We start from the raw sequence: 18,942 nt of genomic DNA, 5'->3' as shown, positions 1-18,942 counted from the left end.
GACAACTTTATTCTAATCAGGGTGAAATGGTCAGCCTTCAAGTTAACCTTAAAGCCAACAAGTTATGCAAGAATCCGAGATTTGTAATGCTAAACACTGATGGATGCGTAGTGGACTGATTCTGTGTGGAATAGAAACAATCAGCGATAGCAGTGAACGACCTTGACTCTAGTGTGCAGGAAACGGGCGGTGAAAGTCTTGCTGACTGACTTCCCTCAATACGAGGCGGGAAGTAAAGCTATAAGTTGACTCCCCTTAATATAAGGTGCAATGTAAAGTTATCAGTTTGACCGTCGTTCTTCATTCCCGCAAAAGAGTGTATTGTAAAGGTATAATGTTGACTGTGGGGCCCTCATTGCGGGGTTTTATGTAAAGGAATTAAGGAGATTCGGTACTGAAAAGGGCGATTTTTTAATTAAAGGAGGAAAGTCGTTACAGTATTTTTTTCTCATTAGGGTATGGTGTAAAAAATACAAAAATATTAGTTAGCCCAATGGTGAGAATATGGTTTATTCCATCTATTTTACCACTAAGATAAATCAACTGATCAGCTGACTGTCATGTCACCTTTTTCATAAACAATTAACGTATAAAAAAATGTATTCGCAATTGTGAAAATGAAATTTTTATAGTAAAAATGTTGATAAATAAAGGTGGCATATTGTCATACTAACCTATAAAGAAATATTTGGTAGTATTTGCTACGAAACAATATTCTAAATATCGATAAAATAAAATAACTTATAATTTTGTCATAAAAAATAATGTAGAAATATGTGTACTAATATATTTTTCTTGTGTAATATAACGTAATAAACAAAATGAGTACAAGAAATAATCATGTCTTTTACCTATTTTCAGAAGCCTCCTAGGTTGACTGTGGTTCTTCACTCTCTCAATAAGAGGTGTGATTTAAAGGTATCAGTTTGACCGTGTTGTTTCGCTCCCTCAATACGAGGTCTAATGTAAAAGAATCAAGTGGACTGTGGTGTGGATCTTCACTCTCTGAATACGAGGTCGGAGTAATGTAAAGGTATCATGTTAACTGTTGTTCCTGAACCTCCTCCACAAGAGGTGTTCTTCTTATGACTTCAAACTACTATACTACAAATGACTAAAAACACATCAAATGATCCGTTGACCCAAGGCTTTGAGACTTTCAATCCTTAAAATAATTTTCATGCTGATGCCACATACTTCACTCAGCCTTGTCGTCACATCTAGAATTAGCTTCTGAAGTTGCTTTTCGCATTTCTTCAGAACTCTGCAATATCTTGAAATTCATTAACGCAAACAAATTTCAATTGAATTTGAAATCGGTGAACAAAGTCACACAATTAAATCAAAGGAACAGGCTGTTAGATCTGTGAACTTTGATAGTTAGGCAATAATTGTAATACAAATGACACTATGTGTACTTTACCAATGTCAAGACGAAGTTGCCGTTCATTCTTTGATGTACTTATGGCATTTTATGATGTGCTGCAATCTTCTCCTCGTATCACTTCAAATTTTCTACAACTTGTAATAGCTTTTCTCAATCGCCCTAAGTTCTCCCCCTTAAGTTAAGAGTTTTTAGATAAGGATATGGAGATTGATTTATTTAGAGATTTGTTTCTGAGATGACGAAAGACACGACGCGTAGATACCAAACAGATAAAATGCAAGGTTCTATTGCGGTTGCGGTGTTTATCAACTGCGGAGATAGGGTCAGTCTGGATACGTTTTGAATGGACCTCGCACACACGTTCCGGTATTTCATTGCGGCGGGACGCGAGATGACGTGGCACTGTGCGTCGCCGTCATACAAAAAGTGGAGTGGCCTGTTATGACGCAATGGTTAGACAAGAGTGGATCCGGATACTTGAAGATATCGTCGTTAGGACCCTACGCCGCGCCGTGTGTTCGTCCGTCTATTCCTGGTTGCTGTTGGGCATGTGATAGCGAGAACCTGCACTGCGAAACTATCAAATCGTTCACTGTGTGATAAATGAAAATATTATGTCTCATAACAAGATCTAGGTCGTATTCTCCCTAAAACGATATCGTTATAAAATAATTTATATTTAAAGGATCGGCTGTAATTTTTATATCACGCTGTGAAATTTAAACTCAAGAAATTAAGGGGTTTGCTTAAAAATGTATTATCTTAAGTAGTAACATTTTATAAAGTTCATAATTCCATTTTTAAATTTTTGCACATCGATTGGTGTGATAATATCAAACTTGAATATAAAAACAGAAGGAAAGAACCCACAATTTCTTTAAAAAATCTTTTAACAATGTTGTTTGAATACTATTTTTAGGTTTTGTTGTGTAGAAGGTTTTTAATTAGACAACAAACAATGAGATAACTCAATCTATGTTTTTAATGATTTGTAGAGTTTCCCCATATAGAGCCGGCATTGTTATAATTGTAAGCTACAGTACGTTGTGAATTCAGGCACGTGACAATAATTGCCAATTAGTTGTCACAGTCGGGATGGACAAATTGGGCTCAATCAAGTTATCAGTGTGAAACATGTAGAACACGCGATGTGATCAGATCAGAAGAGATGAGATGTCAGCGGACTAGATAACTGTTGACACAGAACACAAGTGACGGCTGATAATGAGTGACAGCTGATTGCCGACAATGACCACTGACTATGTGACTGTCAAGGCGACTTTCACCGGTTCTTAACATCAGAGTTGTGACAAAGGGGAGGGGTGGTGGACAGGGAAAGTTTCAAGACGTAGCCGTCAGTAATTTTTAGGTTACTTTCCCTGTGTAAGGACGCGCATTGCGCTAAAAAAATTTAGATGTGTAATTAGCCTTGAATAATTTACAGGCTACTTCCGTTAGTTTTAGTGAAGGCGAGAAAGTTTAGTGACAAAGATATCAGTATAGTGTGAGTGTGCGCTCGCCAATTAAACTTTATAAACTACGCTGCGAAAGCTGTAAACATAAAAAATAATTAAACGAACACTCAAACTCTGTGAGTGGCAATATTGAAATAATTGATTGAAATTCCCCTATTTTCACTCTATTCAAAACCTTAAATTATTGTAGATGTTTTAAAAAGTGCTGAATAAGGAAAATATTAAAACTTTATTTAAGCTCTTGTAACAACCTAGATACTGAGGTAGAGCTGAAATATATTGCCATAATCTGGGAACTTGAATTACCGTTTCATCAGGATCCTGCTAGTTCTATACACGATATGGATTCAAAGTGTGGACAATACGATATAACAATCGGTTTCTTGAACAGTAATGCCTTCTTAAAAATACTGGTCTTGCGTTAAACCCAGCTTATAAACACTTTCAAGAAAACAGCAATGAGCTAAGTTGTTGTACAAGGTTCTGGCTAACAGCAAGCTGTTGATAACTAACTATTCTGTTGAACTAAGTTAGATGTCAAGTTACAATTTAGCAAGTTTGATACATTCTAAAGAACACCACCGGACGTTTCCAGTTTTATTTACAGATTCAGTGCATGCAGGACGGTAGCTGAAGTGTAATTAGTTCTTTTTGTTCGCTTGTTGGCTGATCAGTCTGTTGACATTTTGATTTCGATATAGCTAAAGTTAGTTTATCGTTGACAGATTAATTCCAACTTGTGTGGGATACAGAAGGGACCAGTTTCCTGAAAACTATCAAGCTTTACAACTTCAGGTCGAAATCGATACTAATTTTGTTCTCACACTCATTACTTGTCTCTCTCTCTCGCATTACAAATGTTAATTCATGTGGAGTTTTTGCCGTATTTAAATCTTCAGAACAGACGACCAAGGATGTTTACTCAGAATATGAAAGTTAATTGTATCTATAAAAATTCAATTTTTAGTCTGTTTATAACTAATTGTAATATTTATAATTTGATAGATAATACTTTTGTACTATTATCAAATAATAAATCAAGATTATTTTGTCAAATGGTTACAAAAATCGCCTTCAGAATAACATTCATGTGATGAGTTGTCTGTGTATACTAATTAACTATCCAAGACAATATTGTAATGTGAGTGATATATTTCCAGGAATTTGTTTAGAACAGTTAGTTGTACTTCATGACCGTACAATAATGTTTTTATTATAATAACAAAGTAAATTACAATATATTGTCATTAATATTAAATATATTTAAAAATCGTTCCTATTAGAAAATTAGGTAGTTGAATTGTCTGAATCAGCCTTCCAGCAGTATATTAATTATTATGGTATATTTATTTTTCTAAATTTGATATCTATTAAAGAAATTAACGAACTTTTAATTATAGTTATCAATAATTTACAATTAATTGTTATTTATTACAAATACATACAGCAACTGGTCGTCAGTAATTTTCATTAAATGGGCATTCAGATTTAATCATACATTACGTGGACATTTCTCATGTTATTTACTCCAGCCAGTAAACGTCTGCCAGAAAAGCGTACTGTGATTAAAATCATATACTTTTGGGAGGAAAAACTCGTCTTATTTCATTGTCGTATATTAGTGAATCTGTCCTAATGAGCTTTATTAAAAATTCACATGTGGCTAAAAGAATGTGCACTCCGATAGATGTTAAATGAAATGAAATGAAATATGCCTTTATTCAAGAGGCGGAGTTAGGGCTATTTAGCCCTCTCTACCACTCAACCTCACTGTTCTTGGTGTGGTGTGGGTGTGTTCTTGTGGTGTGTCTGTGTGTGGTTGACGTTGTCACTGTTCTTTGTGGAATATGTGGAAACGTGCCATGATGTGCAAAACCTTCTCATAATTTATAGAGGTTTTGGGTGCATAAAGGACAGACTGCATCTGCTGATGTAAATAGCTGCTACATCGGCACGACGTGTTATGGGCATGAGAATAGTGTGGAACGATATAAAGAAGAAGAAATGGTTAGGCATATACTGGATACATTTAGGTAAAATACTGTTAGTACTTGAGGGGATAAAACCCCAAAAGCATTGGGTGAAACTTATATTAGCGCCGATGTAAAAGAGCCACAAATAGCTAACCGAAATGAAGAATGACTCTCCACGCCTACACACTGTCAGTCCCCCTCTCTACATTATTCTATAATTAATGTTAACCTGTGTCAACGAAAATTGTTGTTCACCTCTTTCTTTTGCCAGCTCTCTTTCCCATTTGTCTAGTACTATCACTCGTGTCGTTGAATATGCTCCTAACAACAATACTCTCCAAAACAAAACATGTGAAATGAAATTGAGTAGATATGAAGTTTTTTTATAGCAATGTGTAGGCGGCTGAACAGGCAGTCTGCGGCTGGTGTTTCACTCTTGAAGTACCTATCAACTGATATAATCATAGTGTCTAGATAATATGCCAAGCAATGAGTCGCTGTTCCAGTTACATTACTTGGCTTGTCGCCGACTTATCAGTTAATGCAAGCTTGTCAGTGTAAACTGTTTCACTCCAGAATGGACGCTAGTGATAAATTCATTGTTCGTTTATTGTTTTGAGTAAGAAACTGAACTATGACTTAATTTAATATTTTTAAATTGTAGATAAAAATGAAGACGTCTTGGTATATTTGGGGTGCAACTTTATTTGTAATTATATAATTCAGCAGTGTCTTACGAATGAAAATAATCTATCTGTGATCTCATTAGTTTGTCTGCTCGCTGAACTGTCGTAGGAGTAGGTGTTTCTTGTCATGCCCTACTTGGTTTAATAGAACACAGCAGTGCATGCGGAGCGTGGCGAAGCATGTACACTGATAATGATGATGTCTTTATTGTATAGAACAATAGTACATTTGCATATCAATACCAATATTTTTATATTAAGTAAAAACAAGTGAAGCCTCTCGGTCCAAATAATCAAACTCATACATACCGACCACTCTGTTCATGCACACAAAACCATATTCGCTCCACACCAGTTCCTGCTCCAATTTGACTAACATTTAATCTAAACATTTTTCCAGTGACACGCCACGGATTCATCAACAGACAATTTTAGCATTAGACACCAAAAGGTGTTTCAATGTGTTTTAACCTGTTTAGAATATTCAAATTATATAAATTAGTCCATCATTTCGTATAAATAAATGGAATGTTGTCACCGTGTCCGCAAGTATGAGAGAGTAGGCGGTGTGCCGCGCCGCCAAGTCCGCCGACCCTCAAGATTCATTGTGATGCTTCTGATTGTTGAACTCCTTACAGAAGTGGACATTTATTTCCTTTCTGGCATCTTTGTGCAAACCTCGATAAACCATCGGTCTCACTTCAGAACTGTAGTACTTTGCTAGCATCCTGTAGTTCGCAAAGTGTTCACGCCATCTCTGCAGCATTTCCTTTGTATTTCTATTTAGTCGTTTCCTGTTTAACATTATATACGAAAGAATCAAATGGTTAATGGTATTTTAATTTCCTAAACTACAGTCGAATTGAAAATTTATGTTCAAAAAAAGGTATTTTAAAAATATTTTGGTCTCAATTCTTTCATAACGAGTACTTAGTATCTCATAGTAGTAGTACTCATAGAAGTACTCATGAAGTATCTCATAGGATAGCTTTTTTGTTTTGGCGCAAGATATCAATTCCTATTATAATTGTTACAATAAAACCCCAAGAACTATGTAAGATAATTCTTGGACAAGACCATCATGATAGAAAGTAATGCTCATGTTTACATGTTTCCTATCAATCCCGTGTTATGGTGCAATGTAAGTGTATATCGCTTGATTAGTAGCAGTGTCGCGTTGTACGAGTATACTAGATAAACTACGAGTGTCATGACCGCTCAAATGTTCCGTCTTTACTTGACCGACCTGTCCATTTAGCTGAGTACCGGACGGGGGAGAGGCAGGGTAATCACTTAGTATTAATGTATTGCGTGGCTTCGGACACAAATCAGTTAGTGATGCTTTCAGGGTAATTTCTCTATGTCACGTACGGCTTACTAATTGGTTTAAGCCATACTATACATCGTTGTTCTAAACAATTAACCACAAATTTAAAATTTTATAAATTACTTTAAATAAATTGCTTGTCAAACGAACTTCCCATTCAAAGCTGTGCATAATGGACAAACATTTTCCACCTCCACTAATTTTGGAACAACTGCAGGGAGAAAAAAGGGAGATATTTCTAGTCAACGTACCCTCATTCTTAACGCATTGAAAATGTTTAGGAGATATCCTCCGTACGGGAAACCCCTGTTTTTGTGTTAAGTAAATCTGAAGAGAATACAAAGCCCATAAATATACTTAACCAAACCTTAGGTTCTTATATTTGTATTCGTGTTTTCGTACATGTAAATTTTGTATTTCATGCCTAAAAATTCATAAACGAATACGAAGCAATACTTTTAGCACAATACGAAAAAGGCAAATTATACGAATTAATGAAAACATGTATTACTAGCACCATTAAGATCAAAAGTAGGAACTCCAGCTTATGAATAATTTATTCTGAATGTAAACATAAAACATAATATTACTATTTCTATTAGTAGCTGCGCATTTGTAATTTAAGTATTCCTGTATTTTCCCCTCTAGAATGCTTACAAAGCTGATTATTTTAACTCATAAGTTACGTTTTCATAGATTAAATAAGACTTGTATTTTTTGTGATATACCTAATTGAATTTTATGTTTCCTACACGTAGCAAGGAAATGAACGTCTCCTCGTTGTTTTGGGTTACATTCTATTTAATATTCTAATTAAAGAATACGTTATGGTAATACGACAATAAATGTAAAGTCACACTTGGTTGAGAGGTAAATTTGAGGATGTCATTAATTTATCTATTCTAAAACTTTCTCTGGGTACTGACAAGACATATGTTATCATTTACATCTTCAAGACAACATACTTAATGCTCATAAGTGACACCTTGCTAACTACAAATGACGTGATATTGGGGTAAAGGGACTCGGTCGGAGCCTGACCCTCTTCCAAGGCTGCATGGCTGAAATAGTGTCCTTTATCAATTCACGATGACTGTGCCATAGATCCCAGTAAAACATTTGCAAATCCTTCTTACATAAGTCCTGGAACACTGTTAATACTCGTATCATTATGACTTGCGCTTATGTACAGCGCAATCGTTAATTTCATCATCATCTCTGACAGTCAGCTACCTATAAATGGTTACAGGAAGCAGTGATTTAATGCGTGTAATCGTAATCTTGATGTGACCATAATGTCGGTTTGATGATTGACGTCAATAATATCCGACAGCAATGAGATGCAATCTCAGTTATTGCATGGTGCAGTATAAACTACTATATAGTATATCTGTTATAGGTGTAAAGCTGCGGCTCTCTAAGCAAGAGGCCACGGATTCTATTCTCGTTAGGGTCAATTAATTGAGGTTTGATCCATAAACGTTTAGTATCAATGACTAAAATGACATTGGGTTAAAAGGAACACTCTCTAAAAAAATCGGTACAGTGCCATAGATTAGGAACGGTTCACATAGAAGTACGGTAAATTGTATGAGATTCGAGTGGTGTGAAGTATGGAGGAGTTCAGTTGATAGTTACTTTAGATTTTCTCTACCTCGCTCGTTTCATTATATCAAATTCATATATCATATAAGCGGTTTAAGTTACGTCATGATAAAGATTTAAAATATACACAACCATATTATTACATTTCAAATAAAAATTTCTTCTCTGACAATTTTACTTACATGAATGTTCTCAGTTACTTTGTATCATGGAGTAGCAGATGTTATGTCCATTTCGGTATGTTTTATTACGTACTAAATTATGTGATACCCACTGCATCAGTATTTGCGATATTCTACACACAAAATATGTTTGCAATTTTTGAACCAGTAACAAACACGACATTATTTAATCATTTGCAATAATTTAGTATTATTAGAATACAAACAGCCAAATGTAATCAAAATTATGTTCATTTATGATATTATGAATGTTGAGTTTTTAAGTAAAAAAACAGAGGTCTGATCATATTGTAATTGCCTTAACCAATGTTTTATACAGGAGAACAGTAACACTGTCTCCGATGACTTAAAACACAACACGAATCTTTTATTCTATGTATAATGTTGATATTTTATACAGTTGGAATATTGCAACTCTTGTTGATGTTCGCGACGCGTTTAGAATGGATGTCAATCATTACTAATTAATAAGATTTGGAAGGGATATCCGTAACAATATGTTTTTTTTTACTTTCTGAATACCTAGAAACCTTACTTACTTTGGTAACTTGTTATTCCACAAGCTTTATTTAATTTAATATCAACATATAATAGTTGGTTGTAGGGAAACGAACTACTAGTTTTATGATAGCTTTGCATGTTTCAATAACGATGGTTAGTTCTCAGATCACAATAGTCCACATGGATATTTGTGGTATACTATTGTATAACAACAGTGTAAATACTGAGGTAAAGTGCAGAGATATTCTTTCTGAATAAAGAACTAAAATGAAAAAAACAATAAATGTCTTTTTTATGTGCTGTAGTATTTTGTACGAGACATCGCGGATAATTTTACGTCCATAAATATGGTTATAACAGTTTTTGAGGTGCTTATGGAGCTAAAGTTGACGGTCTACAGTACGTTGTATACTCACCCTTAATAACGTTTAGAAAGCCTTAATTGTTTGGGGGGGCCTTCGTAAATGGATATTTTGTCTCCATCTTTGATATATAATTGAATAATTTATATATACATAAATCACAGAGATGAAATCAGGACCACATGATATTAACTACTAGATAAAACTAGTCAGCGAAGTAAATATATATCTGAATACTTAGAAATACTGAACACAGTTGAAGTATAACTAAAATGTTCCAGAGTTCCTCAGCTACATGGATTTGCTACTATGTACATGTTATACTATTAGGAGTCCCCAATACATATATTTGTTGTTTTGTGCTCACGATACTTAAAGTGTTATATTGAATTAGCAGCAAGCAGTAGTGTAATATTGCAATCAACGGTAGTGGGCAAGAGTGTGAGGAACTGTTTTAATTTTGACATTGAAGTTTTACCGCTGAGCCTTAAAACTGCATTATACGGTTGAGTATTTTGTAAATCCAATTTATATGGTAATCTGAGCAGGAGAGGGTCCCGTATTACTTTGCGTCGCGTCGCCTAAATTTGTAAACTAAGTAAGGGGCAAGACCGCGTTCATTTGCAGGAGCGCGCGCTAAACTGGTTCCGTTCCGAAACAAACGTCGATCGTTTTTGCCGGAAATCTAGTTTTTAGTGTTGGCACGTGGATCAGTTTAGTACGTTGATCCCCGGTTTTTAGTTGTCGGTGTTATGTAACTTTTTACACGGAAAAGTAGGTTATTAGTGCGTTACTGTGTTCTGTTTGTCATTGTGTTGTTTTTGCATTTAAAAATAATATCTTCCAATACAAATTTGATGTAGGCAAAATATTATTTGTTACAACTGTTTCTTTGTTGCGTTCAATGTAAACTTGACACTAGATTCTCAGTCCTAAAATAGTGTATGCGGAATCTGTGTATCATCCACACACGTAATGTAAGTATTAGGACAGTGACGACCCGGATATTGCCTGCTGTCCTGGCGTCACGCGGTTAATTGGCGTGTCTTGTTGTCGTGTAAACAGACTCCAGGACTCTTCACCACCTCCAGTATCTCGGTCTGTCTTGTCATCGCCCCCATCTCCGAACGTGGAGAGTAGCTACCGAGTCAGTTTTTAACGATTTATTTGCGTAACGCGTCGTCGGTATTGCGTTGTGTAAAATGTTGGGATTTTCTCGTTGTTTTCTTTCTGATTGTTTTAAAAATATCAAGCCCTTTAGGAGAACCAGTTCCCGCATGGTCAAAGGCGTCAGGCATTGGTTCTGTGTTAGAGTTGGTGCAAATCAGTAAAATTATTGTACCATCTCTTTTACTGTTTCTGTTTCATTATGATCCTCGCACGTCAGTGGCAGGATAAGACTATAAAGTATAACTAAACAGAATAATCGATCTCATTAATTATGTTAAGAATACTTAGAAATGTTCAAATATTCAATTATGCCTTTTTAAAAATCTTTATTTTCTCTCTATTTAAATGTCTTTCTTTTTAAAGTTCCTTGAAATGTATGAATTCCTTTTTTGTCTTTGAGTGGCTCTAAATCTTGACCATGGACTATCTTTTAACTACTGGTGAAATGATTTATTATAATAGTGAAAATGAACCTGCGTATATTACTAGGATTTTACTTATTTTTTTCCGTTGGCTTTACTCTGATATGGCCTGACTTTACTACAATTCTTACTCATTATAAATAAGTTTATTTAATTTTAATTGTTTAATTGTAAACAATATAGTTTTGCCATAACACATACTAGCAACTAGACGAGTTTCATTCTGCGTTAATGTATAGTTAATAAAATAACCCTGGGTAAGTACGATCATTAAGTTTCAACTAATAAATGGATTTAATTTGGCGACCATTTGCATTTATAAGACATTGTTCCCTTGGATGTTCCACAACATGTAAATACTATGAGAAATTTCCTAACACTTGTGCATTAGCGTGTTTTGATATCTTTTCAGATTTTAACATGGTGGCCGTCCTAAAGTTCATCAACCAGGAATCGTGAAACAAAACTGAAAAGTATTTTTATAATTGCGCAAAGGGGTTTAACAACTCGTTGTCTGTAATGTTTTTATGCCTGAGGTATTGAGGTGGTAGTCATGGACTACATAATTGAAATGTTTACAACACAAAATAGTTTTAACATTTTGCATGACTACTACTCGTTATTGCCCCTGCAACTCGCAATAGTACCTCTGCTGTTTAGAGGAGAGTCGGGTTATCTTACAATGTTTAGCTAAAGCCTATCGTATCCAGTGTTTTTCATTGTTATGGCCTGCGATACCTTATTGACTTAACTGCCAATTAACTGGTAATAATGTATGTTTTTCAGACATAATTAACTATTCACTGATAATTTCTAACAATAACTTGGTTATATGAAATTATAATTTTTCAGCTGAAACACAGAGGATGACTTAGTAAGTGAAACTTACTTGACAGATACTTATTGGTTCGGAATTATTCAAATAACATTCCTTAAAATCTTTTTCGTAAAATAGTTTTCCTATATAATATCGTAAAATATCTATCTTCAATTTCAATTTTACGCTGTTCGCATTTTATTTAGTCCTTGCTATAAAGTAAAAGTAAAAGTGAAATTGAAATCTAATTGAACGAGTTCACTGTAATTTGTGTAAACTTCAGATGTGTAAGAGCCTAACTCCTCCAACTCGGCCTGATTACTTCGTCATCAAATTACGCATGAAATGCATAACTACTTCTGTGACATGTGTCTTTTTGGAAACTCCAATATCATTTAACTGTTTATTTAAGGCTCGATACTTAAGAAGCGTTAAAGACCAAAGTCTTGTAGTGGTAACTTTTGATAACAAGAATATGTTTAACATTTTCTCAACTTTCTGGTGGTGTTTATATATATATGGTGCCTATATATATGGTTTAGTTTGAGCGTAATAATAATGATATCCGTCTACTAATGTTCTCTTCTACGAGAAAGCAACAGGTGGGCATCTCTCTCAAATGAAAAATAAGTAAACTAATATAGTATTACGTTTTATTTAATATTAATACTCCGTGTTATATAATTTTAAGCTGATCCTAAACATTTTTCTGGTAGTGCTTTGAGTCACAAATTTAATATCAGTGTTACACAAGATATGTAAAAGCAACGTTTGCGAAGAGGGTTATGTGCAGATAAATGTGTCATGTAAATGTGACTACAAAGGGGTCCATTTGTTGGCCTATCGTCATATATCAGTCCCCTTTATTTCAAAATTTCCGTAGATCTGGTGGTATCCTTGGCGTTCTTTCGGTTAGTAAGTTTTTTGTCACTATAAGCCTGACTGCTCGATTCAGTTTCAGTCAGGTATCTTCATACAATATAACTGAGCACTTGGGTGTCTGTGTTAGGGTGATATCAATATTGGTATTGGTCGTCGTTTCTTTGACTACTATGGCGGAACTGACTTCATCCTCAGAACGTCCCGTTGATGATGTGTAATGTGTTGGCGGTGGTCGCTGGGGCGGGCAACGTCCGCACCGTGTGCTCCCGCCAAATGGGTTGCGATACTTCGTGACAAGCTTCTGTAACCATCGTCAGTGGCATGGGCCGGACAAGGATGTTGGACAAATTCACTTGCATCTTCTTGAATAACCGCGGCTCTTTTGAACTTAAAAAAAAGTTAACTCCCCTTTTTCCGTCCCACTTCTTATCTCGCTTTTTGTTGTTGTAATACGTGCTTAGTTTCTACGGCGGTTGCTGCTGCACAAGAAGATTGTTCCTCGCTAACATATTTGACAATTGACCAGTTGGGCGTTCCCTCCGCCCTCGCTATCTCTGGTTTTATGCTGGGCAACTTGCAAAACTTGTAGATGTCATTAATTATCACAGACCTTTACAACTTTGTTCTATTCTGAGACGATATGGAAATGACTTCTGAAGTTAGGAATACTCTTAATCATTGTGGAAAAAAACTGTTAAATATTTAAATATTGAGTTATGACCTATAGAGCACTTCAATTTCGTCGAATGGGACGATATTTTGTTCAGATCGTATTGAATGCACTCGAAATAGAAATTTTCCTGGACAAGTGAAAAGCGGCATTATTTTGATGTCCAATGTCTTGTATCGAAAATGTGCCTGGTCCCTTGGCACAGAAAAGAAGGTTGCCTTCAAGTTTCAAGATGCTGTAAGTTTCACCATTAACTGGATACATCTCCGAACTGCACATGAATTGTACAACTCGTTCACCTGATATAGTGTACTAATATTGTTTGCTTTAATGTAATGTGATAGTTTGACCACATGTTTGACAAACAGTAAAGCTGGTTTTACAGTACAAAGATCTGTCGGCGGCAGGTAGTCTGGGGAGTTCCGCCTGCCCATCCTTTATGATTCCATTGACCCAGACTAGATGACAATTTTGAAAGGTCATCTCTGTTGAACCCTTCCCTTCACCTGTATTCTTCAGTAAGAAATCGATAACTCTTTCAATTGAAATAATTTTAAGTATTTTGTGTTTCGTTTTTTTTTATTATTGCTGTTCTAAACAATAGTAATAAAATAATATGAATTCAGTAACTTTGCGGCCGAAATGGTATATAAATATTTACTTTCGCTGTTATATTTTGCTGACCAAAGTTATAACACAAGCCGATAGTTGTATGCCCGTAGTTTTGTTCATGACAAGTTTTTGTAACTTAGGTGAGAGTTAAGAAATGTATGCATCTACTTTACAGAAGAGTGTTAATTGGTTTTACTGCATTCCATTTTCCCTTCATGTGTGTATGAGTATGCATGTGTATGATGCTGTAATCTTACAATGTTTGTGTGTATCAATATTTACGTTTGTTTCAGATCCCAGGGTGAACCACTGGGCCATGATGAGCTCGCCCTTCCCCACGTTAGGAATATGTCTCTTCTACGCTTATTTCTCCAAGGTCCTGGGCCCCAGACTGATGGAAAATCGAAAGCCTTTTGACCTGCGACGAGTCCTTATTTTCTACAATTTAATACAGACTGTGTTCAGCTCGTGGATATTCTACGAGGTTAGTGCTATTTTCTCATGTCAACTGGCGAAAGCTTATTCGATTGCTTTATATTCTACAGTGTGTCTAAGTTTATCCTGCAAATGAATATGCTCTGCAGAACTGACTTGACGGATTATATCTCAGCCCCTTGTCTGACTCGCTCTCTGTGTTATCCAAGCGGCCAAAGACATAAGTATTATAAAGTAACAGGCAGTGCATTATCATTGTTTGCCATTTTTCAAATGTGACTCTGAACAAGTAATTCAAACAATACAATTAAAACATTTAAACAGATTTAATTTGTAAAAACTTTCATCTAGAAATGTAAGATTGTTAAACAACTAGCATTATGTTTATAGCATTACATGATCAGTAGCTGCTTTCTGAGGAAGCCTAGAGTATCAAAGAAATTGTATCCATGTCTAAGTCAGTCCGATCTCTTTGAAGTTTATTGTGCACGCGACTTCGTTGCAATTGGTTCACAGCAATCGTACACAAGAATTTAATGAAATCATTGAAATTTGAGACATATGCTGTGTTGTAAACAAATTTCAAATTTAACCGAACACGTGAGAAAAATGAATACGATGTACAAGAACTTGTGTAAGTGTTTGTTTAATGGTCTTTCATCTATATCCAGAATTTGTAAAATCATGAATTGACTTTTTTATTAAGTGTTTGAAATTCTGACGCTAAACCTTTCACAAGCTACGAATGGCAGTCTCATGGTTTCTGAATGCTGCAGAAGTCTAAAGGCAAATGTAAACTTAAAAATAGGCTTACTAAAAGACAATTTTAGAAAATATTTTAAATTTATTAGAGTGAAGCGAAGAACGTTAATGTAGTTTTTTGCAAACACAGTGACTTGGTGGTAGGTTTGGAGTTGCGAAAATCAGCAACTTTTGTATTTATTAATAGTCCGTACATTAATGAAACTTACTTTGATACTCAGTGGAATTCGAGGCTCATGCTTATCGTGTATTGCAGTTACAGTTCTTTATTAGATAGGTATGAAGTTCTTGCTTTGTTTGTATTTATTTAAAGGACTATAATAACACATCGACTTCGGCTAAAGAGTTTCGATTTCCGAGCGGTTTAAGACGTCGGACATTGATTCTGAGTTAGAGATAGCGCAGGTTCAAATCCTGACTGAGACCTTTACAATTTTAATCAGTACCATTTGTGTAGTACTGTATCAATTCTTTCTCTTATTATGTTTGATATAACCCTCGCACAGGCCAGTGGCTTATGAGGGTAAATAGAATAAGATTAAAAGGGATCGACCTTTTTTATATTTTCTTATATATGTTTTTGTCACGAACTCCAAATCGCTTTGTAACATTTTGTTTCGTAATGTGTTTCGTGTATAAAAGTTGCAAACCTTGTGTTGTCACTGCGCCAGTAATGTTGATATTACTTACGGTAAACAGGAATACACCGTCCCACTTGAAGGTAAAGAAGATGATGCCGCCAGTAAACCTTGGCCCACAACCGCGTGTAAGGGTAACAATAAATGGTTGCGGATTGCTGGGGAACGCTTTATGGCAACAGCTTTGTGGGTCGGCAGCTGGTAGTTTGTGTCCACCACTGTGTTTGCGGACCATAAAATGTATAATGACTTCAGGTTGACCTACTCTTCTATCGCTTAACCTACAACCTTCGTATCGATAGTCTTCATATTATACGTTCCTGTAATCTCCATCTGAATGGTAATATTTTCGGTTCATGTGCATCGTTGGTGCCTTTAAAGCTTTATTCTAAACAAGGTTTATTTTTGTATGTCTTTAAAAGTGAATTTAATATTTATATTCAATGAAAGTACTAATTTGTAGTTGCCATTTTCAGTTATAATTTTATGCAGTATAATAATATCGTAATAATTCCGGTGATCAAATCAGTGATTGATATGCGTGTGCCCTTGTAATACATTATTATATATGTTTTTAGCTTATTTTTAGCCTTTTTCACAGTCCAGTTCAGTGACTTATCTTTCCTGCATTCGTATGATTTTGATATTCAGTAAAAATAATATGGTATGATTTCTCTTGTTTATACTGATCAGCTGTTTGAATCCTGGTCTCAGGGTCCCCACCCGACCGTGAAAACCGTGAAACCGGGAATAAGCCGTGAATTTAGTTCACCGTGAAAAAACCTTAAATAAGCCGTGAATTTTGTTTACATACCGTGAAAATCTCTACAACTTTTGAATAAATAAAATCAACACGGGTCGTCGTCAGACGATCATATGGGAAAGTTGACCTTCGCTATTGCAAAGTAAAAAGTAGCACGCAATGTAGGGGATAGACCGCGAAGTTTGACAGGTGCTGCTATCTGAGCGATTTTACTGATAATATGGTTTATAAACAAATGAGGAAAAGGAAGGGCCGGTGGGAGATGACGTTTCCGGTTCAAATCACGTGAGGCCTGTCTTTGTCTGTCGCCAGGTTCCGGGCCTTGGCTACGCTACGCGGCTGTAAACAAGGTATTCTCTGATTGAACGCGAGATTAATAACACAATTTAATTACTTGATAGATTGTCGTTTAATGTAAAAACTTTTCGTATTGGAGTTTTTATTGTATCAGATATAGTCTATTATTGTTTTCATAAAATAAAAAAAGTATACAAATCCTTAATCTAATGTAAGGAATTTAAATTACATTTTAACTTAATTTCATTCTATTATATCCCTTACTTTATTTAAATATTAATGAGAAAAATGCTATTCAGTAAGATATCTATATCGTTGTGTGTAATGACTGTTAACACAATGTAATAATTATAAAAAATTTTAATTTATGGTGGACAATAAATTGAATTAATTTAGGGTCTTGCGTAAATAAATAGTATAATAATGTGACGGAGCAGAACCTACACGACACATATCAATTAACGCAGCGAGACCATAACTTTATAGGCCTATATAACTGTTTTAATTACCAGTAAGGTCGTTTGAGAAAACAATTTTATTTTTCATCTCTTTAGATATTAAACGGTAGTGATATGCGTTTTCCTTATCAATAATATTTTTTATGATTCCTAAGCTGCATGGATATTACGAGTGTACACGGTTTAAATCTTTTATGGTGAATGTGTGTTTAAATTGTATAATGTATTAGTAAAATATTACAAATGAAACGTCATGTTATAAAAACGTCATTGTCTTTGTCATTGCTTTGATGACTGTTATGATGATGTTTTGTAAAAATAATATGCCTTGTTATATTCATGTAGCAAATCGCACATAAAATCGGGCGCTCGCCGCTCATTGCTTGCGTCGTAACCGAAGCCTATTGTTATTTCGTTCTTTTAGACGTTTCCGTCAATTCCTGCACGACCAATGACATCGTTAGTCAAATGGGAAGAAGTTTTATATTGTATTTTACCGCTCCGCCGCGTCTGTAGTGTTTACGTCTCAACTTCGCCCCTCGCCAACACGATTTTGTTTGTACCGGTAACGTTGTTTATGAAAACTTTCCGACCTTGAATTTTAATTTTTTTAACCGTGAAAACCGTGAATTAGCCGTGAATTTGAGTATTTAGATTGAGTGGGAATCCTGTGGTCTTCTCATTGACCTAATCTAATGTTCTTAATGCGATTCTTTACTCTCAATCTTTATAGTGTAGCTGAAATTGTAATCTCTAATCTTGTTGTATTATTGTGGCGTTAATCTATAGTGATCTACATTTTTCTTCAGTTCAGTATCTGTGTTAGAACTTTAAATACCTTCGATATCCTGTTCCGAATCGTCTTAAAGTTGAATTGTTTTATTTAACGTAGTCTTGTGGGTGTCTTATGACTAATAACTTTGATCTGATCAACATCTTAATTCTTTTTCAATCCAGAGCTAACACAATTTATATGTAGCTCAGTGACTGAAAGCCATTCTTCAGATTACTTTTCAGCAAGACTAAATGCGATGTACCGTTTTAGCTGTTTGGTGTTGTTGTTTGGCTGTTTGTTGCAGTGTAGTGGCTGTAGTAGACATTTAAATGTGATAGTCTATGAACTCTTCCAATCACTTATCATAAAGTTAAATCACTTTGTTGAAATTATATAACGTATATTGTCCGCGAGGGTTTCATTAATATTCTGGTATAACCAACCCTGTTTAAAGGTATTTATGATAATTACCCTATTACCACTTAAGTTTCCTTTGTTTGTATGAATCGTGTGTACTCATTCCTACCAGTTTTTTCCCATTTTAAGCCAATAATGGGTTTAGACTTAAGTGAATTACAATTTTGAGTTTTAAAAATACTAATGTAGACATAGATGCAAACATCTGCACACCGCTAAAACGATGTTCATATTTGCACGGTATGTTGTGACGTACAGAGGTCCACAGCCACTGTATTAGCTAACTAGTTGTATAAGTGATCGCAGCGCCTTCAGATGAGGACGAG

At 35.2% G+C, this 18,942-nt stretch overlaps 1 protein-coding gene across 3 annotated transcripts in view; it reads left to right on the top strand.

The window, feature by feature from the left end:
* Nucleotides 1–18,942, top strand: part of LOC124360511 (elongation of very long chain fatty acids protein AAEL008004-like) — an 82,565-nt gene that overhangs the window by 25,159 nt on the left and 38,464 nt on the right. For all 3 annotated transcript variants that reach the window (XM_046814222.1, XM_046814213.1, XM_046814205.1), the window contains exon 3: nt 14,365–14,555. In XM_046814222.1, coding sequence (XP_046670178.1) covers nt 14,365–14,555 — 191 coding nt within the window. The remainder of the gene's footprint in view (nt 1–14,364; nt 14,556–18,942) is intronic.

The sequence above is a fragment of the Homalodisca vitripennis genome, chromosome 1 (genome assembly GCF_021130785.1).
Source record: "Homalodisca vitripennis isolate AUS2020 chromosome 1, UT_GWSS_2.1, whole genome shotgun sequence".
In the NCBI taxonomy this organism is placed as follows: Eukaryota; Metazoa; Arthropoda; class Insecta; order Hemiptera; family Cicadellidae; genus Homalodisca; species Homalodisca vitripennis.
Note: the sequence above shows the minus strand (reverse complement) of the source record. Positions and strands in the feature narration are given on the sequence as shown.